This window comes from Balaenoptera physalus (genome assembly GCF_965194825.1).
Source record: "Balaenoptera physalus genome assembly, chromosome: 21".
Classification (NCBI taxonomy): Eukaryota; Metazoa; Chordata; class Mammalia; order Artiodactyla; family Balaenopteridae; genus Balaenoptera; species Balaenoptera physalus.
In genome coordinates this window covers 13,653,940-13,678,370 of record NC_138902.1, presented here as the reverse complement: position 1 = coordinate 13,678,370, position 24,431 = coordinate 13,653,940, and the positions used below count along the sequence as shown (strand labels likewise).

The 24,431-nt window shown below is 34.8% G+C and overlaps 1 protein-coding gene across 3 annotated transcripts in view; it reads right to left on the bottom strand.

Annotated features, from left to right (window-relative positions):
• The window catches only part of LOC309651427 (disintegrin and metalloproteinase domain-containing protein 5-like), a 157,593-nt gene that overhangs the window by 85,002 nt on the left and 48,160 nt on the right, over positions 1-24,431 (bottom strand). For all 3 annotated transcript variants that reach the window (XM_082444165.1, XM_082444166.1, XM_082444167.1), the window contains 3 exons: positions 13,236-13,372; positions 9,261-9,444; positions 6,271-6,366 (listed from right to left, as the gene is read on the bottom strand). In XM_082444165.1, the coding sequence (XP_082300291.1) occupies positions 6,271-6,366; positions 9,261-9,444; positions 13,236-13,372 (417 nt within the window). The remainder of the gene's footprint in view (positions 1-6,270; positions 6,367-9,260; positions 9,445-13,235; positions 13,373-24,431) is intronic.

The following is a 24,431-nucleotide window of genomic DNA, read 5'->3' as shown; positions in this document are numbered from 1 at the left end:
AAAAGAACAAAGATTAGAGGGGAAATAAATGAAATAGAGACTAAAAAGAAAATAGAGAAGATCAATAAAACTAGGAGTTGGATTTTTGAAATCCAAAATGGCAAAACTTTAGTTAGACTAACCAAGTAAAAAAAAGACAGGCCTCAATAAAATAAAATTATGAATGAAAGAAGAGACACTAAATCTGATACTGTAGAAATACAAAGGATCATAAGAAGCTACTATGAAGAATTATATGCTGACAAAGTGTGTGACCTAGAAGAAATGTATACGTTCCAAGAAACACACAACCTACCAAGACTGAATCATGAAGAAATGGAAAACTTGAACTGACTAATTACAACTATAGAGACTAAATTTGTTTTTAAAACCTCCTAAGAAAAGCCCAGGACCAGATGGTTTCACAAGTGAATTCTATGAAATATTTAAAGAAGAATATAATACTAATCCTTCTCAAACTCTTCCAAAAAATTAAAAAGGAGGGAATACTTCCAAACTCGTTTTACAAGGCCAGCATTACCCCAGTACTAAAGACAGATAAGGACACCAGAAGAAAAGAAAATTGCAGGCCAATATCCCTGGTGAATACAGATGAAAAACATTCTGAAGAAAATGCTAGCACACCAAATTCAACAGCATATTAAAAGGAACAAACACCATGGTCAAGTGGGATTTATACCTTAGATGCAAGAATGATTCAACATACAGGTATCAATAAATGCAATACACCCCATTAATAAAATTAAGAGTAAAATTCATATAATCTGAAGAGATGCAGAAAAAAAATTTGACAAAATTCAACACCCTTTCATGATAAACACTCAAAAAATTCGGTATAGAAAGAACATATCTCAACATAATAAAAGCTATATATGATAAACTTTAGCTAACATTATACTCAATAGTGAAAAGCTGAAATCTTTTCCTCTAAGATCAGGAACAAATGGAGGTATCCACTATCACCACTCCTATTCAGCACAGTACTAGAAGTTCTAGACAAAGCAATTAGGCAAGAAAAAGAAATAAAAGGCACTCAAATCAGAAAGGAAGAAGTAAAATTGTCACTGTTTTCACATGACATGATCTTATATACAGAAAATCCTAGAGAACCACAAAAAAATCCATTAGAGCTTATACACAAATTCAGTAAAGTTGCAGGATACAAAATCAAACTACTAAAATCATTTTCATTTCTATCCATTTTTAACAAAATATATGAAAAAGAAAATTTTTAAATCCCACTTATAATAGTATCAAAAACACTATATTACTTGGGAATAAATTTAACTTTTCGACTTTATATGATGAAATAATGGCTGAAAACTTCCCTAACCTAAAGAAGGAAACAGATATCCAGGTAAAGGAATCACAGAGAATCCCAAACAAGATGAACCCAAAGAGACCCACATTAAGAATTATCATAATTAAAATAGCAAGAGTTAAAGATAAAGAGAAAATTGTAAAGGCTGCAAGAGACAAAGTCACATACAAGGGAAGCCAAATAAGGCTCTTAGCTTATTTTTCTAAAGAAACTTGCCACCACAGAAGAAAGTGGTATGATATATTTAAAGTGCTGAAAGAAAAAAAAATCTACAACCTAGAATATTCTACCCTGCAAGGTTATCATTCTGAATTGAGAAAGAGATAAAGCTTTTTCAAGACAGGCAAAAATGAAAAGAGTTCATCACTACTAAACCAACCTTACAAGAAATGTTAAAGGATCTTCTTTAAGTGAAAAATAAAAGGCTACAACAAGAAATAAGAAAATGTAGGAAGTGAAAAATCTCCCTGGTAAAGGCAAATATATAGTTAAGGCAGTGGATCAACCACTTAAATAATCTAGTATCAAGGTTAAAAGACAAAAATTGTAAAAATCAACTATAGCTACAGGAAACATATAAGGAATAGTCAGAAAGATGTAAAATATGACATCAAAAACACAAAATGTATGTGGGGGGGTAAAAAATGTAGATCTTTTAGAATGTGTTTGAATTTAAATGACTATCAGTTCAAAACAAGTAGGTGTAGCTATAGGTCAACATATATGAACCCCATGGTAACCCAAATCAAAAACTACAATAGATATACAAAAATTAGAGAGAAAGGAACCCATACATAACACTAAAGAAAATCATCAAACTGCAAGGGAAGAAACTAAAAGAGAAAGAAAAGAGAAGAATTAGAGAAACAACCAGAAAGCAAGAAACAAAATATCAATATGTACATAGCTATCAATAACCCCTTTAAATGTCAAAGGACTAAATGCTGCAATTAAAAGGCTGACTGGATTAAAAAAAAAAAAACAAGACCCATCTATAAGCTACCTATAAGAGACTCACTTCAGAGCTAAAGACATACACAAAAATCTCATCTACAATCACATGAAAAAGAATAAAATACCTAAGAATAAATACCTAAGAATAAAGGAAGTGAAAGACCTATACTCTGAAAACTATAAGACACTGATGAATACATACAAATAAATGGACAGATATACCATGTTCATGGATTGGAAGAATTAATGTTAAAATGACTGTACTACCCAAAGCAATCTACAGATTGAATGCAATCCCTAGCAAAATACTCATGACGTTTTTCTCAGAACTAGAACAAAGAATTCTAAAATGTGTATGGAACCACAAAAGACACCTAGCAGCCAAAGCAATCTTGAGAAAAAAAGAACTAGAGTTATCACACTCCCTGACTTCTGACTATTTTACAAAGCTACAGTAATCAAAACAGCATGCTACTGACACAAAAACAGTTATAAATCAATGGAACAGAATAGAGAACTCAGAAATAAATCATACACATATGGTCAATTAATCTATGACAAAGGAGGCAAGAAGATATATAATGGTGAAACGACAGTCTCTTTAATAAGTCATGTTGGGAAAACTGGACACCTCCATCTAAAAGAATGAAATTTTTGTATATGATGTGTGTATATCACATCATATACAAGAATAAATTCAAAACGGATTAAAGACCTAAATGCAAGACCAGAAACCATAAAACTCCTAGAAGAAAATGTAAGCAGTACACTCTTTGACTTTGAATTTAGCAATATTTTTATTGGATCTGTCTCCTCAGGCAAGGGTATAAAAACCAAAAATAAAGAAATGGGACTCATTCAAACAAAATCTTTTGCACAATGAAGGAAACCATCAAGAAAGCAAAAAGGCAACCTACTGAATGGGAGAAGATATTTGCAAATATGTTTGTTAAGGGGTTAATATCCAAAATATATAATGAACTCATATGACTCAATATTAAAAAACAAGCAAACAGAACAAACAACTTGATTTTATTTTTTTCCCTTTTTTTAAATTTAATTTTTATTTTAAAATTTAAAAATATTTTTATTGGGGTATAGCTGTTTTACAATGTTGTGTTAGTTTCTACTGTACAGCGAAGTGGAGTTCCCTGTGCTATACAGCAGGTTCTCATTAGTTATCTATTTTATACATATTAGTGTACATATGTCAATCCCAATCTCCCAATTCATCCCACCCCCCTCCCTTTTCACCCTTTGGTGTCCATACGTTTCTTTTCTACTTCTGTGTCTCTATTTCTGCCTTGCAGATAGGTTCATCTGTACCATTTTTCTAGATTCCACATATATGCGTGAATATATGATATTTGTTTTTCTCTTTCTGACTTACTTCACTCTGTATGACAGTCTCTACTGGTCAGAATGGCCATCATCAAAAAATCTACAAATAATAAATGCTGGAGAGGGTGTGGAGAAAAGGGAATCCTCTTGCACTGTTGGTGGGAATGTAAATTGATACAGCCACTATGGAGAACAGTATAGAGGTTCCTTAAAAAACTAAAACTGGAATTACCATATGACCCAGCGATCCCACTACTGGGTATATACCCAGAAAAACCATAACTCAAAAAGACACATGCACCCCAGTGTTCACTGTGGCACTATTTACAATAGCCAGGTCATGGGAGCAACCTAAATGCCCATCGACAGATTAATGGATAAAGAAGATGTGGTACATATATACAATGGAATATTAATGAGCCATAAAAAGGAACAAAATGGGGTCATTTGTAGAGACGTGGATGGACAACTTGAATTTGAAATGGACAGAGAGCCTGAATAGGCATCTTTCAAAAGAAGACACACAGATGGCCAACAGGCACATGAAAAGATGTTCAACATCACTAATCAGGGAAATGCAAATCAAAATCACAATGAGATATCACCTCACACCTGTCAGAATGGCTATAGTCAAAAAGGCAACAAATAGCAAGTGTTTACAAGGATGTGGAGAAAAGGGAACCCTGGCACACGATTGGAGGGAATGTAAATTGTTACAGTCACTATGGGAAACTATATGGAGGTTTCTCAATTAAAAATAGAACTACTTTGATCCAGGATATATATCTGAAGGATATAATACCAGTGTCTTGAAGAGCCAGATGCACCCCCATGTTCATCGCAGCATTACTCACAATAGCCTAGATATGGAAATGACCTAAGTGTCGAGCAATAGATTAATGTATTAAAAGAAATGTAGTGTGGAATAACATTCAGCCATAAAAAATAAGGAAACCTTGCCATTTGCGACAACATGTAGGAACCTGGAGGACATTATGCTAATTGAAATAAGTCAGACAAGAGAAAGAGAAATTCTGTATAATCTCACGTGTGAAATGTAAAAAAGCCAAACTCCTCAAAGCAGAGAGTAGATTGGTGGTTGCCAGAGGGTGCTAGGTGAGGAAAATGGGAAGATGTAGGTTAAGGGTACAAATTTTCAGCTATAAAATGAAAAAAATCTGGGGATCTAACGTACTGCATGGTGACTGTAGTTAACAATAATGTTATTATATACCTAAAAGTTGCTAAGATAGTAAATCTTAAATGTTCTCAGTATGTAAAGTGGTGGATGCGTTAACTAACCTTATTGTGGTCATCATTTCACAATACATACTTAGAGCAAATCATTACGTTGCACATCTTAAACTAAAGCATTGTATGTTGATTATATCAAGAAACCTGGGGAAAATTTTTTTAAAGATTAAATCATGCTCTTCCTCCTGTCTTAAGAATATGTGCCATTTACCTTTGTTCAAGAGTTTGTTTCTTTCTCCTTAGGGTTCCAATGGATTGTGCTGGGTGTTGGGCAATTTTCAGGGGTTCGTTAAATGCTTTCATTAAAAGGAACTGAGTGGTTGTACAGTAACTGAATGAATTGTGAAGGTACAGAGGATTTTTACCAGAAGACAGTAAAGAGAAGTTAGCCAAAAAAAAGAACTAATCTAACTTCCTGTCCCTATGTTAAGTATGGTCTTATAAAATAAAAACTTAAGAAGGTTGCCCAAGGTGTATGTTGATCATAGAGACATCCCAATGGGTACAGGAAAGATTTCTAATGTGGTATAGGAATGGGAAGTCAAGTCAGGAGAGAGAAGCATCAGGCATTATGTACAGGAGAGTCCTAGAAATGACAGTTTACAGAGTGGACTGAAGTGTGACAGGGGCTCCAATGCTGCTTGCATATAATAAGATGGGAAGGACTGCATAGAGTAGTGACATGTTTTCCATCTCCTTGGAACACGTATTTCAAGAAATTTAATGCTGGGACTTCCCTGGTGGCGCAGTGGTTAGGAATCCGCCTGCCAATGCAGGGGACACGGGTTCGAGCCCTGGTCCAGGAAAATCCCACATGCTGTGGAGCAACTAAGCCCGTGCACCACGACTACTGAGCCTGTGCTCTAGAGCCTGCAAGCCACAACTACTGAAGCCCACGCACCTAGAGCCTGCACTCCACAACAAGAGAACCCACCACAACGAGAAGCCCACACACCGCAACAAAGAGTAGCCCCTGCTCGACACAACTAGAGAAACCCCGCACGCTGCAACAAGGACCCAATGAAGCCAAAAATAGATAAATAAATTAAAAAAAAAAAAAAAAGAATCCGCCTGGTAATGCAGACGAAAGAGGTTCGAGCCCTGGTCCAGGGAGATCCCACATGCCGTGGAGCAACTAAGCCCGTGCGTCACAACGACTGAGCCCTTGTGCCACAACTACTGAAGCCTGTGTGCCTAGAGCCCGTTCTACACAACAAGTGAAGCCACTGCAATGAGAAGCCTGCGCACCACAATGAAGAGTAGCCTCCACTCGCCGCAACTAGAGAAAGCCCGCATGCAGCAACAAAGACCCAACACAGCCAAAAATAATAAATAAATAAATAATTTTTTTTTAAAAAAGAAATTTAATGTTAACATATAAAATACAGATTGCCTCCTACCTTGCAGTCTTGTGTGCAGCATTCCCCCGAACCACATATTTTATTTTTTTTCTTTGTACATGTTCTAGGATCACAGCAGTCTGGATGTGTACAATTCTGGAAACAAATGCTTTGTTACTCAATCATGCATGATTAGGTACAGTCAAATAAAACTGCAATACAGAATTTATTTACGAAGTATGAGCATTTCTTAAAAACCAGTTTCAGTAATCCCACTCTTTACATGAGACTTATTGAAATCAACATCTCAGCCAGTAGGTTGTAAAAGAAATGTGTCATTTCACTACATTTCATATAATCTGAACAATATTAACATACTACTGTGGAGCCAAAAACTTAGAGGAAATAGTTATTAGATTTCTTGTTAGCTACCATTCTCTTCTAAATTTTTCCTATATCCTTGCTTTCATAATAAATCTATTTACACACTGTCAGCATGCAGACTCTCAGCTTCTCTGTCTGAAATGGCAAACCCCCAAACTTCTGCCCCCAGAAAAGTGGTCCCAGAAGCCAGTCTGGTCTGTCCAGATTTCACTGTGATGCTGGCCCCATACGTACTTGTATTTTACAAGATTCAGTGCCTTCAATCAACTTTTCCAGTCTTCGGTAGCAAGTTTGTTTTAAACTCTGTAATTTACCAATATTAGAAGTTTGAGTTTCCTGGTGGTGTGTTTTTTCTTACTGGTATTTTTAATTGGTATTTTCAATGAACAGCTTCACCACAGGCAGCAATATTATACTTTAAAAAGGCTATTTATTTCATCTATTGACTCGTGTATTAATGTACTCAAAGTTTAAATATTCCTTTGTTAGCTTTTTTTCTTACTGTCTCTCTGAATCAAATGTTTGGTTATTCTAGTTTGGGTTTTTTTTCTTTTTCAATACAACTCCATTTGTAAGGGCAGACTTTCTGAAGAATAGAATGCTCTGGCTATTTCAAAACGGTTCCTTTTCCCCTCCCTCTGCCAGAAGCATTAGACTTCTCTACAGTATTCAGTGACAACCAGTTCAAGTTTCTGCAGGTAAAACTCATAAAAGTGTGGGGACCTTCCTATGATCCGGTTCCCCTGGAGTTTTAAACTATCAGAGTTCTACACACTGAGACTCCAGAAATTTGTCAATTACAGTTCAGGTTTTCCTACCCAGATGCTGGTTCCCAAAAGGTTTTAGCTTGTGCGTTGCTACTCTAGTAAGTTGTGATTCTCTGCATTCACCTGTTGGTTTTTCCAGTTTGTGGGGCAGTGGTTTGCTCTGTGACCTCACTTCTCTGATGGATGCAAGAAGAGCTGTTTCTTTTCCAAGTTGGTTAGCTTTTTACTTGTTGTAAGGACTAAGTGGTGACTTCTAAACTTCTCACATGTCAGACCAGAAACCATAATTCTTGTCTTTTGATGTATTTGAATAAAAGTCCTTTGAACTGGCTTTTGAACATATTATATATATATACACACATATATATATGTTTGAACATATATAAATTGTAAATATTTTCTCCCATTTCAGAGTCTATCATTTTATTTTTCTTAACAGAGCCTAAAAGAAAAAGTTTCTAAATTTGATTAAGTACAACTTACATATTTTTCTTTAAAACCTCATTCTTATTTGCCTTACCTAAGAAAGTTCTGCCTATCACAGAGTCAAAAAGACTGTCTCCTGTGTTTTACTCTAAAAGCTATAGGATTTTTGCTTTTACATTTAGGTCTTTGATCCATTTCAAGTTAATTTTCGTGTATGGTGAGATGTCAAAGTTTTCTTTTATGTACATGGATATCTAGTTCATACAATACCTTTGTTGGAAAGGTTTTCTTCACCCATTGAACTGCCTTAACATCTCTGATTGTCAGAGAATCAATTGATCTTATAAATATTTTATATCTGGATTCTCTATAGTGCTTCATTAAGGGATATGTTTATGCTTTGGCCAATACCACATTATCTTGATTATTTCAGCTTTATAGAAAATTTTGAAATTTACAGAAAATTAGTGTATGTGGTCCACCTTTGTTCTTTTTAATTGCTTTATCTATTCTAGGTCCTTTGCATTTCCATATATATTATAGTATCAGCTTGTCAATTTCCACAGAACGATGGTGGGGTTTGGATTGGGATTGTGTGGAGTGTTGATGTAGAGCTGATATCTTAGCAATATTGTGTCTTCCAGTCCATGAAAGTGGGATATGTCTCCCTTTCAATCTTCTTTCATTTCTCTGAGCAATGTAAGTTTTCATTGTACAGGTCTTGCACGTATTCTGTTAAATTTATCTCTATTTCATGTTTTTGAAACAATGTATATGGAATTGTACATTTTAGTTCATTTTCCATTTGTTCATTGTTTATACATATAAATCCATGGAATTTGGGTTCACATGCATTCATTAATTAGCTTTAGCAGACTTTGGGGGTAGATTGTTTAGGATTCTCCAATCACGTGGCCAAGTTGAATTTGATTAAAGACAGTTTTAATCTTCCTTTCCACTCATTGTGTGTTTCTTTTTCTTGCCTTACTGCAGTTTCATTGTGTGCTTCTTTGTGTTTCTTTATCTTCCCTTACTGCAATGGCCAGAGCATCCACTGCAGTGTTGAAGGGAAACATAACCTGTCAATACAAAACTTTTTTTCTGTATAATAGCAAACGATGCATTTTGCTATATAGTCTACAGTCTTTAGATGTTCTTGTCTTTTTGTTACTGCTTGTTGTTAAAGCCATATTTCTTCAACTCCTTATACACTCTTTGTGGTCACTAATTATAAGAGTAGAGCTAATGCATACACTAAAGAATTTAGGAGGGCAATATTTGAAGAAAAATAGTAACTAAAGGATGTTTCCTCTCCACTTCAAAAAATGGCAAAATTAGGAAACTTAAAGGCTTCCATCTTCCCCAAAGAAGGTATTTTTCAAAATTATTTTTCTAAAAAACAAGGTCTTCTTTTCCACCTCGTACTCACATATATGGGAAATAAACAATATTTTTGAAAAGATTTCCACTAACCTGTAAAGTGCCACAATCACATTCTTCACCCGATTCCAACTTTCCATTGCCACACATCTTCCTCTGTTTGTAAACTGGCTCATCAGGAAGAATTTTATGAAGACATTCAAGGCCAGAATGTGCAGCAAAATATTTAAAGTCATCCAAGCTACAAGTGCTAAAATCCTTTATACCCCCAGATAGCCTAAAATATAAAAAAAAGTGTATGACAAAAATTATTGCTGTATAACTCTACATTTCTCGTAATGTATGATGTTTTGAAGAGAGATTTAAAGAGCATTATTCTCATGGATAACAATAGGCACACTTTTAAAAATATAAAAGTATTTTAAAAATACTAACATTTTTAACACACTTTTTAAATTTCACCAAGAAAATTCTTATAATGAAAAAAAATTCCAAAATCTTTTGCCATTCATCCTGTTTTAAAGAAGACCAATTATTTACCTATTTGAAAATCTTTATTAATTGTTTAAACATAGGAACTGTGTTACTCTTTATTTACCTTCTTAGTGCCAAAGAACTGAATTTAAAATCTTTGGCCTCAGTATTTAATATACTTTTTATTTATTTAATATCATTTTTGTATTTTTTCTGTAAATACCAATATGAGCATGTCTGTATTATCTTTAAAAGTATATTTTAGATCTTTTGCTCTCTGTAATTAGGCATTTTTCAAACAAGAATCTGTTGTTTGATTTATACCATGGGAGGGACAAGAGGAATACCTGTCCTGACGGAGTGAGAAAGCTGTTAGTAGTTTGCTAATATACCAGCATCCAACTAAAACACTAGAAAGAATACAGTTTAAGAGTAAAGACTATGCCCTAGACCAGTAGCTGACAAACTTTTCTGTGAAGGGCCGCACAGTAAATATTATAGGCTTATATGCCATATGCTCTGTTGCAGCTACTCAACTCTGCCACGGTAGTGCAAAAGCAGCCATGAAGAACATGTAAAACAGTAAGCCTATAAAATTAATTTACAAAACAGGCAGGCAGCCAAATTTAGCCTATGGAGCATTGTTGGCTGACCTCTGCCCTATACTAAAATCTACTCTGTATCAGTCCTAACAGTTAGGGCCTAAACTCAAGCCCTGACAACATCCCCAGAGGAAACCAAGTTTGGAAGTTCAGGCCTGCCATTTTAGAGGGGTTTGGAAATGCCCTGAGTTTTCTATAGACTCATGTTAACAAAGTATAAAACCAAGCACATAAAATTTAAAATGATTACCCAATAATTGAATTGCCTGGTAGAAAAAGAATCAATGCTTTTCAGAGGAAGGTAATGAGAATCTAGGCTTTCTATTGTACTATCAACAATATCCAATATGCTACTACTAATAATAATCATACAAAGAAATAAGAAAATGTAAACCATAGTCAATAAAAAAGCAGTCAATAGTAAGCAACACTGAGATGGCCCAGGTGTTAGATTTGGCACACAAATACTTGAAATGAACCATTATAAATATATTCAATTAATTAAAGAAAAATGTTTAAATAATTCAGAGAAATTACAGCCTTATAGAGTGAACACTCAAAAGAGAGTGCATATCATCCAATTTACATAATGTTCTAGAGCCAGTAAAACTAAATGTAGTGATAGAAATCAGATCAGCTGTTGACTGGGGCAGGGTGGAAGGTAAAAAGGATAGCCAAGGATCACAAGACAACTTTCTGTGGAAATGGAAATGTTGCATAGCCTGATTGACACTATGGTTCAGTAATTTATATATATTTATCAAGAGTCATAAACTCGTACACTTAAAGTTTAAAGTGTATGAATTTTATTGCAGACAAATCATACCTTAAAAGTTGATTTTTTATAGTGTATACAAATACAATACTCAAAAAGATGATGAAAGAATATTCCTATGAGAAACAATTTCACACAGAGAAGTAATTTAGTTATTATCTACTTTGTGCCTTCACAGAAATTTGGGATAACATAGATTCAGTCATCACAGGACAAAATGAAATAATAAGAATACTGAGCTAAAAGGTCATTATTGGAAACATTTACTGAGCACTCTTCTAGGCAACTGGTGTGTAGTGAAATGTAGACCAAGTGCCTGCTAGGGGCAAAAAGTATGAACATCAGGAAATAGATATATGAAATAAGTCAGATAGTTATTGGAATGATGAAGAAAAATAAAACAACACAACTTACAGGGAATAAAAGATACTGTTTTAGAAGAGAAGACATTTATTAAAAAAAAAAAACTATAGCTAAGATTGGGCACACGGCAAGGGTACCCACTCTCACCAGATCTATTCACATTGGGCTGAATTTATTTCAAGTGTGATTAAGCAAGAAAAAGGAATTACACACAAATAGATGTAGAGGAAAACATAAAACTGTTCTTATTTATGAACAACAAGATCTTGTTTATAGAAAATCTTAAGTAATCAACAAATAAAATCTCCTGGAATTTCTATTGAGTTTAGGAAGTTTGTAGCACACAAATATACAAAAATTATATAAATTATATTTCTATGTACTAGCAATGAGCACTCTGAAAATGAAATTAAGAAAATAGTTCTTTTCAAAATAGCAAAAAAGAATAAAATGTTTAAGAATAAATATAACAAAACAAGTACAAGACCTGTAAACTGTAAAATACCATACATTTCTGGGGAAAATTAAAGACCTAAATAAATGAAGACATATACCAGATTCAAGAATCAAAAGACTCAGTATTGTTAAGATGGTAACTCTCCCAAAATTGACTATTTATAATACCCAAGATATGGAAGCAACCCAAGTGCCCATCCGCAGAGGAATGGATAAAAAAATATGGTATGGAATATTACTCAGCCAAAAAAAGGAACGAAATTCTTCCATTTGCAGCAGCAAGGATGGATCTAGAGACTATCATACTAAGTGAAGTAAGTCAAACAGAGAAAGACAAATACTGTATGCTATTTGTCATACTAAGTGAAGTAAGTCAAATAGAGAAAGACAAATACCATATGGTATTGCTTATATGTGGTAACTAAAAAATAATACAAAAGAACACATACGCAAAACAGACGTAGACTCACAGCTATAGAAAACAAACAAGGGGTTACCAAAGGAGAGAGGGAGGAGGGGAGGAGCAAGTTAGGAGTAGGGCATTAAGAGATATAAACTACTATGTATAAAACAGATAAGCAACAAGGATACAGTATATATATACCACAGGGAATTATAGCCATTATCTTGTAATAACTTATAATGGAGTATAACCTGTAAATATACTGAATCACTATGCTGTATACCTGGAACTAACATAATGCTGTAAATAAACTATACTTCAATTTTTAAAACTCTCAACAGGAGTTTTCATAAAAATTGGAAATTTGATAATAAAATGTATATGAAACTACAAAGAATCTAGAATAACCAAAACAATTTGGGAAAAGATGAAAAAACGTGGGGACTTGTACTACCTGATTTCAAAATTGTTTGTAAAGTAGGGGGAAAGTATTATCAATGATACTAAAATTCTTAAAGAGCCTTTTTCTTCAGTAGTCTCTCTCTCAGTGGGGCATAGTTTTACTTATTTGTGACTTGATGTCTTTCTAAATTAAAAAAAGATAAATTTTTAACTTGAATTGTACTGTTCATCCTTATGTTGTATAATGCCAGTATCAAGGCATTTAACTTTAAATAGAATGACTAAAATCACACAATTCATATGGCTTGTCCCCAGAGGGTATCTTCAATCTAGCCAGCAGAGAAAAATACAAGCCAGACTCTGGAAGGTAGGAAGGAGGAAGAGAATGTCTCCAGGCATGGAGAGGCCTGGGGGAGTGCTGGGTCTATTTTGGTGTGTGTTCCATCTGCACTTGAAAAGAATGCGTATCCTAGTGTAGGGTATAGTATTCTACAATTGTCAATTAATTCAGTTTGGTTAATAGAAATATAAAGTCCCTAACCAAAAAAAAATTTTTAAGTATACTGTATGTTTAATAAAGAAAATTATCTTACACAGCTTTTGGTGACATTGTGCAAACATCTCCTGAACAATGGCAGGTCTCAGTATTATCATAACTCATTCCCATATTAAGGCCAAGCAACTGCACAATACTGAGAGCATATGACTCCAAGGATAAACCCTCTGAATACTAAATATAAGGAAAATAAAAGAAAAATAGTTAGCTAAGAATCCTATTCAGTTATAAAAAGTTACTTACTATAATCAAAAATTTGTACATAAAACTCATTTTTAAAATTCGTTAATGCATCCAAGATACTTAGGTAGACACAACTGTACTAGAGTTATGTAAGTATTATTCAACACAGATAGATGAGGAACACTACAGTTTAATTTCAAGATACTATTACATAATGACAATACCAGCTATCTTAGCAAATCTAATAGAGTTTAAACACCACACTGTATTGCTTCTTTGAATTATTTTAAACAAGATGCTTTTAATCTTTTATTTTAATAATCAACCCTACATTCTCTTTGTAGTATACAGTCTCTAAAATGGGTCCCAATGATCCCTGCCTCCTGGTATTTATGTTCCTGTGTATCCCCACTCCATTGAGTGTAGGCTGGACGTAATTACTGACTTGCTTCTAATTAACTGAATATAGCAGAAGTGATGGGTCATCATTTCCAAGATAAGTTATTAAAAGACTGACTTCTTGGATTCTATGTCTCTCTCTCTCATTCGCTCTGGGGGAAGGTAGCTACTATGTCATGAAGTAGGCCTGTGGAGAGGCCCTCATGAGTGAGCTTGGAAACTTTTTCTGAGGTCTTCCAATAGTCACATGACTGAGCTTGGAAGCAAATCCCCTCTGTGTTGAAGCTTGAGATAATTACAGCCCTAGTTGACATCTTGTTTTCACCAACTAAGCTGCTCCTAGATTCCTGACCCAAAGAACTGTGTTGTTTCCATGTGCTAAGGTTTGGTACAATCAGTTACATAGCAATAGATAACTAATACACCTTCAATAGGTATTGCTGTTTTCCTTTGAAACATTTCTAGTATCTGCATAGATGTTTATAGCAGCTTTATTCATAACTGCCAAAACTTGCAGGCATCCATCATGTCCTTCAGCAAGTGAACAGATAAACTGTGGCATGTTTCAGACAATAGAATATTATTCAGCACTAAAAAGAAATGAGCTACAAGGTCATGAAAAGACACAGAGGAAATTTAAATGCATATTACTAAGCGAGAGAAGCCAACCTGCAGAGACTATGTACTGTATGACTCCAACTATATGACATTCTGGAAAAAAAGTTATGGAGACAAAAGATCCACGGCTGCAGGTGGGGAGGGGAGAAATTAATTGGCACAGAGCACAGAGGATTTTTAAGGCAGTGAAAATACTGTGTATGATACCATAATGATGGATATATATCATTATTTGACCAGATCCGTAGAAAGTACAACACCAAGATTGAACCCTGAGGCTAATTATGAACTTTGGGTGATTTTTAATGGGTCAGTGTACGTTCATCAATTGCAATAAGTATACCCCTCTGGTGAGTGATGGTGATAACGAAGAAGGTTATGCATGTGTAGGGGCAAGGGATACATTGATAATCTATGCACCTTCCTCTCAATGGTGCTGTGAACCTAAAACTGCTCTAAAGATAGTATTTTTTAAAAAGTTGTTGGTACTTGATGGACCAAGAGCAAGACGGTATTGTGAGGGAGTGGCAAGTAAAGAACAGTTCAGAGGAGAAGATGTAACTGACCCATGAAGATGTTTCTAAGTTTCCATCCCACATATTGCCCTGGCTTGCTCGTTGTTCAACCACAGCCACTAACAGGTAGAAAACAACAATCAGCAGATGCATCAGACACTTCAGTCCACCTTCAGAGGGTAGAAAGTAATTTTGTTTACTGGAAGACTGCTTGAACTCAAGCAATCCCTCCTTCCTGCACCCCAGCTTTTGATCAAAAGCAGTTCTTAGGACCAAATAGAAGCCCTTGCCAGGACACACTTTATTCCCTTCATAGTTACAGACAATATTAATAGCAACCAAGGAACACATTTCGTTTCTCAGAAAACACAATGCCACTCTATTGGAAAAGGCATTCAATATAACTTTCATTGTCCCCAATAGGTCCCAGATAGCTCGTTCAATTGAGAGACATAATGGTTTCCTTAAATAATTCCTTTTCAAATCCAACAAACGGACCCCTAAATGGGTGTCTATATTGCCCAAGCTATTAATGTCTCTTAATTCAAGGACCCTTGTCTGACACACACTTCACACAAACTTTAAAACATTTTTCCCTTTTCCTTCCCTATATTTAAAGGGGCTTATGTCTGGCCTCCATGTATATGAAGACTCGCTGTACATGAGTCCCTTTAATTATGTCTCCCCTACTATTGTAAATATTTTATCTTGCCCCGTCCCATAAGGGTTGGAGACCAGATCCAGGTACATACCCTCCTGAGGTCTATTAACCATAGATTTCCTCCTGGTCCAGGCAGCTGCTAATTTGATATGAGACCCATTTGAGCCTAAACTTCCACCACCACAAAAACAAACAAATGAAAAACAAAACCAAAAACCTCTCAAGAGCAGCTGCACAGCATTCTGTTGACTGTTCATCTCATTACCATCGGTCTGAGTGTTTTTATTGGTTTGCAATCTGGAGGCCCAAATCCTCCAAGTAAGCCATTATTTCAGCCAGACGTGGCAAATGCTGAGGCTCACATGCCACTGAGTTTGGATAATACAAACCTTACAACCCAAAGACTTCACCAGATTGCCTGTCAACAACCAAACCAACAACTGAGGCAAAAGGCCCATACTGACTGGCCAAATTAGGGTGCCTGCCTACAGCATAATTATGGAGCCCTGAACACAGGTATAAATATTTTAAATGGCAAACAACCTGACCTCCTATTAACCACATACACTGAAATCAGGTCATAAAATTTAAAACCTATTTATAACAGAACTCTTCTCATCACCTAATAGGGCAGAACCTTAGACTGTGGGACACTTTTAGATCCAGCCACACCTAATTTGGGCTGTGCCAGTCAGGCTCTGCACAGATGTCAATATCACTTCTGCTTGCTGTGCACCCACAAGCCCCTTGAGTTAACAGATATTTATAAATGGAAGTCACAGGCCCAACACTGCCTTCAAATTACACAAGTACTTCAGCACCATTTTAATACCACAGAGCCACAAAAATAAAACCTGCATTCATTCAAGTGGGTATCAGCTTAAAAAGTATATCCTAGCGCTACACTCCAAACAACATTGCCCCGGCCCATGAACTCACCGCTAGAGATGTTATTACCTCAGATGACATCACTCCAGCCTAAGACCTGCCTGTTGGAGATGACTCTGCATCCTGCACAGAGACAACTTCCCCTCAGACACTAAAACTTCCACCCCAGGCAGGCTCATGGACTGCCTCTCCCAAGGCACAAATTGCACACAACAAATGTACTGGTTTTCTTACTTTGATATTAGGGACTCTATTGTGTTTCCTGAGCCAGCTGTCTGTGCAGCCCATGACAAGGGTATACTTTTTTGTTCTCTATCAAACCATATATCCCTACACTCCATGTCTATCTGTGCCATTCTAAAAACTGGTGGAGATTATTGCTTTCCCTAGGAGTCACCTGCCTTGTATCATGAACCCCTGGACCCTAGGGAGAGGACCACTCACTCCCCAGTGCCTTCTCCTACTACTCCCACCCTGCATCTCTGACCATGACCACAACCACCTCTTCCCTTTAGGTACATACAAATACCATCAATCTTTATATATACTTTACCAAACTAATCAGCTGATACTCTCCAACAACATAAACTGCCTGACTTGCCACTTTCACCCAAAAATACACCAGGATATTATTGTCAAAAATCACACATATAGAATTTTCAACACAATTTACAACTGCACAAAGATGCTCTTAGAGACTCCATAAATTTCAGATCTATTTCCTTGGCTAATGTTATACAAAAGGGAAATTTAGTTATGAGCTGGTCTACAAGAATTCCTTATACATCTACTTGTGTTTCTCCTTTTTACTCTCATAATAAAATGTTCTCTATGCTGTTTAGCTAAACTTATGCTCTACTCTCTAAAAGTCTCTTATTATGCCAAAGGTTTGATCATATTTCAAACCACAACAGGACTAACTTTATTAACATCACATTTTCTGTATTCCGATACTTTCATATCTAGGGCCTTACCAACCTAGAGGACTGCCCTTCTTAGGGTTATCCAATTGCTTCAGATAGTAGACAACTCACCTTTCATATGCAAACCAATCAATCCAGAGCCCATATACCCTACCACCTGAGAGTCTGATAAAGTCTGCTTTATCAGACTCACATACACCAGGCCACTATCCACCTGCCAAAATCACACCAGGGTTAGGTACCAGACAACTAAGGACAGCCTCTATGCATCACGGACTGCTGAAACTAGCCAACTCTAGACCTGCTTACCCTGCCTCTCCTGTTTCTTCCCAAAGAAACCACAATAGAGGCTCTTGCCCACATTTCCCCCCACCTCCTATGTTTCCTGACCAAACCTGATGCTTCCTTATGTGGCCTCCGCATGGCATGGCATATCTCTTATTTCTAGGGAACTGTGAGTATGATAAATTTCTTCCTGAATGACAGTCATTTTCATGTCTGCATGTGTTTCCATACCTGATGAAAACATATCCCAGGTAACCTTAAAAAAAACTTTCAAACTAGATTAGTTTCTCCTACTTTAGTTAAGTTAGTTTACTCTAGTCAATTCAAACTAGATTACAACAAAATTAGTTGTAAATGTATATTGTAAACTCTAGGGTAACTGCTTAAAGATTTTTAATGTAATTGATATTCTAGAAAGGAGAGAAAATGGAATAATATAAAATGTGCAATTAAAACCACAGAAGGCAGAAAAAAAAAGGAGAGGGGAAGATTTCAAGAAGAAACAAGAAACAAGGATAATGAATAGAAAATAGACAAAATTCAACATCCATTTATGATTTTTAAAAACTCTCGGGTGTGGAGGAAACATACATCAACATAATAAAGGCCATATATGACAAGCCCACAGCTAACATCACACTCAATGGTAAAAAGCAGAAAAGCTATTCCTCTAAGGTCAGGAATAAGACAAGAATCTGCACTATCACCACTTTTATACAACTCCTAGCCAGAGCAATTAGGCAAGAAAAAATAAATAAAAGAGATCCAAACTGGGAAAAAAGAAGTAAAACTGTCACCACTGGCAGATAACATGATATTATACAGAGAAAAATCCTAAAACTACACAAACACACACACACACACACACACACAAAAAAAAAAAACCTGTTATAACTAATATATGAATTCAGTAGAGTTTCTAAACCCACAATCAATACAAAGAAGTCTGTTGTGTTTCTGTACATTAATAATGCACTATCAGTAAGAGAAATTAAGGAAGCACTCCCATGTACAATTGTATTAAAAAGAACAAACTACCGAGGAATAAATTTAACCAAAGATATGAAAAAATTGTACACTGAAAACTAGAAGATGGTGATGAAAGAAGTTGAGGAAGACACAAATAAATGGAAAGATATTCCACACTCATGGACTGGAAGAATTAATATTGTTAAAATGTCCATTTTACCCATAGCCATCTACAGATTCAGTGCACTCCCTTTCAAAATTCCAATGGCAATTTTCACAAAAATAATACAAACATCCTAAAATTTGAATGGAAGCACAAAGGACCCCAAATAGCTGAGGCAATCTTGAGAAAGAAGAGTAAAGCTGGAGGTATCATGGTCCCTGATTTCAAGCTATACTACAAAGCTGTAGTAAACAAAACAGTATTAAATTCTATAACTATTTATGGTGATAGACGTTAACTAGAATTTTTGTGGTGATCATTTTGCAATATATACAAATACCAAATCACTCTGTTGTACACCTGAAACTAATACACTGTATGTCAATTATACCTGAATAAAAAAAATTTTTTTAAACAATACGGTACTGGCACAAAGGCAGACACCTAGATCAATGGAACAAAATATAGAACCCAGAAATAAACCCACACTTATATGGTCAACTGATCTATGCCAAAGGAGGCAGTAATATAAAATGGGAAAAAGACAGTCTCTTCAATAAATGGTGGTGGGAAAAACTGGACAGTCACATGCAAAAGAATGAAACTGGACCACTATCTCACACTATACACAATAATTAACTCAAAATGTATTAGAGACTTGAATGCAAGACCTAAAACCATAAAACTCCTAGAAGAAAACACAAGCAATAAGCTCCTTGATATCAATCTTGGTGATGAATTTTTAGATCTGACTCCAAAGCAAAGTGAACAGAAGCAAAAATAAACAAGTGGGACTACAGCACACTAAAATGCTTCTGCACAGCAAAGGAAACCAACAAAATGAAAAGGCAGGCTACTAAGTGGGAGAAAATATTTACAAATCATATTTCTGAAGAGGGGTTAATATGCAAAATACAATACTCATACAACTCAATAGCAAAAAAAAAAATCAGATTAAAAAACGGACAGATTATCTGAATAAACATTTTTCCAAAGCAAACATGTAGATGGCCAACAGCTACATGGAAAGATGCTCAACACCTGGGTATATTCCCAAAGGAAATGAAATCAATATCTTGAAAAGATATCTGCACTCCCATGTTCACTGCAGCATTATTCAAAACAGCCAAGATATGGAAACAACTTAAATGTTCAATCATGCATGAACAGAAAAAAGAAAAGACAAGAAAAAAAAAAAGAAGGAAATCCTGTCCTTTGAGACAGCATGGATGAACCTGGAAGACATTATGCTTAGTGAAATAAGCCAGATACAGAAAGATAAATATGTATGATCTCACTTATATGTGAAAACTAAAAAAGGCAAATTCATAGAACCAGAGAGTAGAGTGGTCGTTCTCACTGATCAGAGGATGGGTCAAAGGGTACAAACTTTCATCTTTATACGATGAATAAGTTTGGGGATATAATATACAGCAATGTGCTTATAATTAATAATACTTATTATATACTTGAAATTTGGTGAGTAAATCTTAAGTTTCTCACCAAAAAAACAAATGAAAAAATGGTATCTATGTGAGTTGATGTGTGTTAACTTGATTGTGGTAATCATTTCAAAATGTATACAAAGATTAAATCTTCACATTTTACATCTTAATAAAAATCATGTCGTACAACCTAAATATATATAATTTTTATTTTTCAGTAAAGCTTGAAAATAAGATGTACATAAAATAAATGGAAGACAAAGTAGATTAAAAATGAAAAATTTCAAAAAAGCATTGGAATTTATAAAAAAAATAAAATAAAAACTGTAGAACTGGAATAAAAGGAATATCTGAAATAGCAGAATACAGTATTACTGAACAGAATTAAAGATCATAGAAAATACTCAAACTGAAGAACAAAACAAACCGAACAAAAAAAGAATTAAAAAAAAAAGAACAACAGTGACATATGGTGCATCTTTTAAAGGACTAATATATGTTAATTAGAGCCTAACAAGAAAAGGTGAAAGATAATGGGACAAAAATAATATCTGAAGTATAATTATAATGGTTGAGAATTTTCCAACACTAATAAAAGACATCAGGCAATATTTTCAGGAAACCCTACTAACACTAAAGGAGAAATACAAAGAAAAATGAGTCTAGGTCCATGATGTCTCTGCAAGAACTGTCTTATTTCCAGCTCATCCTTGTTCTAGGATGTAGTTCTTCTAATTCTCAGTGAAAAGTGTCACAATGATGCTTAACATTGATTGGCCTTGATCTCCCACTTTTTGCCCCTCTCGACCTTGAGTCTGTCAAAAATAACTTTGGTTTAGTGCCCTCAATCATCTGGTTGAAACAAACAAAAATTCCCTGACGGAAGGTAAGAGCAACTAGACTCTAAATTGTTTACATGAATAATCTTTAAATGACCAAAATGCAATTACAAATAACCATACCCAAAAGGAAAAATAATACAGCATGAATGAGAATTAACAGGAGTGCCAGACAGCAGAAAACCAACAGGGGCTCCATGTATTTAAACTATCAGGTCCATTATTTAATTTAACTATGCAGTATAAAAAGGCAAAATACAGTATAGCCCATGCCACGGTCTGTTCTAAAAGTAAAACATAAGTATATGCCTGTATTTCCATAAGAAACATTGGAGAAATTTCATAAGAATCTGATGAAATGGGATGATGGATGATTATATGAGAGAATAAAACTTTTCAGATTATACCTTTTCATTAATTTATTTTTAGATTTACATAATTGTGGTACTTTTTATACTGGGCTCTTTATTGTTTTATTCCTCCCTTTTAATTATTCAAGTAATGCAAGAATAGACACTTTATGTAAAAAATTAAAACAAATTCCAGCAATAGGAAAAAAGCAAAGGTTCTGAATTCTTTTATCTTCTTAATTCCTTCCCCAGAACTGCCACTGCAGTTTCTCTAGACCTTTTCCCTTACTTTTTATTTTTTTTGAACTTTTAATTTTATATTGAAGTATAGCCGATTAACAATGTTGTAACAGTTTCAGGTGCACAGCAAAGTGACTCAGCCATACATATACATGTATTCATTCTCCCCCAAACTCCCCTCCCATCCAGGCTGCCACATAATATTGAGCAGAGTTGCTTGTGCTATACAGTAGGTCCTTGTTGGTTATCCATTTCAAATATGACAGTGTGTACATGTCAATCCCAAACTCCCAACTATCCCTTCCCCCCGGTAACCGTAAGTTCTTTCTCTAAATCTGTGAGTCTGTTTTTGTTTTCTAAATAAGTTCATTTTTATCATTTCTTTTTAGATTCCACATACAAGGGATCCCAGAATAATGGAAATAAAAACAAAAATTTTTTAATGGGATCTAATTAAACTCAAAAGCTTTTGCACAGCAAAGGAAACCATAAACAAAACAAAAAGATAACCCACAGATTGGGAGCAAATATTTGCAAATGATGTGACCAACAAGGGATTAGTCTCCAAAATTTACAAACAGTTCACAAGGCTTAATATCATCAAAGCAAACAACCCAATCAAAAAACGGGCAGAAGACCTAAATAGACATTTCTCCAAAGAAAACATACAGATGGCCAAGAGGCATATGAAAAGATGCTCAACATCACTAATTACTATAGAAATGCAGATCAAAACTACAATGAGGTACCACCTCACACTGGTCGGAATGGCCAACAGCAAAAAGTCTACAAACAATAAATGCTGGAGAGGGTGTGGAGAAAAGGGAACCCTCCTACAGTGTTGGTGGGAATGTAAATTGGTACAACCACTGTGGAGAACAGTATGGAGGTTTCTTAAAAAACTAAAAGTAGAACTACCATATGATCCAGCAGTCCCATTCCTGGGCATATATCCAGAGAAAACCATAATCTGAAAGGATACATTTACCCCAATATTCACTGCAGCACTGTTCACGATAGCCAAGACATGGAAGCAAGCTAAATGTCCGTCGACAGAGGAATGGGTAAAGAAGATGTGGTACATATATACAATGGAATATTACTCAGCCATTAAAAAGAATGAAATAATGCCATTTGCAGCAACATGGAGGGACCTAGAGATTGTCATACTGAGTGCAGTAAGTCACACAGAGAAAGAGAAATATCATATAATTGTGGTATTTTAAAAATAAAGTTTTATTTTAAATGTATTTAAACAAATACATAAAGATCCTAAATATGTCATGGATATAAATATTCAAATAATTTAGCAGATATGAAAAAGTAACAAATAGAAATTCTAGAACCAAAAAAAGTGACAAAATTTTTAAAATGTAAAGAGGGTGTTAACAGTAGCTTCCAGAAACAGCTGAAAACATTAAAGTTGAATTTAGATCAGAAGAAAATGTCAGAACGTAGCATGAAGAGAAGGGAAAAAACAGAAGCTAGGGTAAGAGACACAAAATGTGTTCAGAATGTCTATCACATGCTTAACGGTACATCTTAAGGAGAAGAGGAGATAATGTAGAAGCAAAAGAGTTGAAAAGATAATGAACCAATAGAATATACAACAATCAAGAGTGAACCATAATGTAAACTATTAATATGTACTTTCGGTGTTTATGATGTCGCAATGTGGGTTCATTTATTGTAACACATGCACCACTCTGGTGGGGATGTTGGTAATGGGGGAAGCTATGCATGTGTGGGGACAAAGGGTATATGGGAAATCTCTGTACCTTCCCCTCAATTTTGCTATGAACTAAAAAGTGCTCTAAAACAATTAATTCTTAATTTTAAAAAAAGATTAGTAGACAATGCTTCTGGAAAAATAATTTGTCACTGAAACAACAATGATATCTTGAAATTGAAGTTAGCGTAGTCATTAATTTTCTCAAACTTTTATAAAACTTTGTACTTACCTGTTATCTGTCAGGGAATAAATATAATAATAATAATAATAACTGATGAAAAGTATCAATCCAGAGATTAAAGAACTTTCTAAAAATTTCCAATATGATATATAGAGAGAGATACCTATGTAATACACATTAAATTAAAAGTGCAGAAAATTAAAGCCAAAGAAAACTTTAAGAGCCATCACATAAATGAATAACAAAAAGGTAACCAGAAAGATCATAGTTGTTTGGAAATTAAAAATATACCTGTAACTAACACAAGGGTCCAAGCAGAAATCACAAGGGAAATAAGAAAATATTTTGAAATTGACGATAATTCAAATATATATCAAACTTGTACATTGCAGATAAAGTTGGGAATAGGGAAAAAACAGTCTTAATATAAATGTGTAAAAAAATAACTCCTGAAAATCACTCGACAAAGACCATCAGAAGAATTTGAAGACTAAAGACCAGCTGAAAAGAAGCAATGAATCAATAAAAATAGGGATTAATGAAATTATAGACAAATGTAAATTTGAGATGATCTGCAAAGCAAAAGCTGGTTTTTTAAAGACACTAATAAAATTGAAAATATCTAATGAGATTAGTCAAGAAAAACCAAAGAGCAAACACAAAAAGACAATGTCAAGAATGAAAAATATGAAATCAGCAAAGATCATGCAGACATTTAAGGTACTATTATATTGTAAACAATTTTATGATATGTTTAAGATGGCTATAACAACCTTTTACAGAAAATAAGAGAGAGGAATGATTCCTCTACTGCTTTACATGACTGCATATGAAAACTCAAA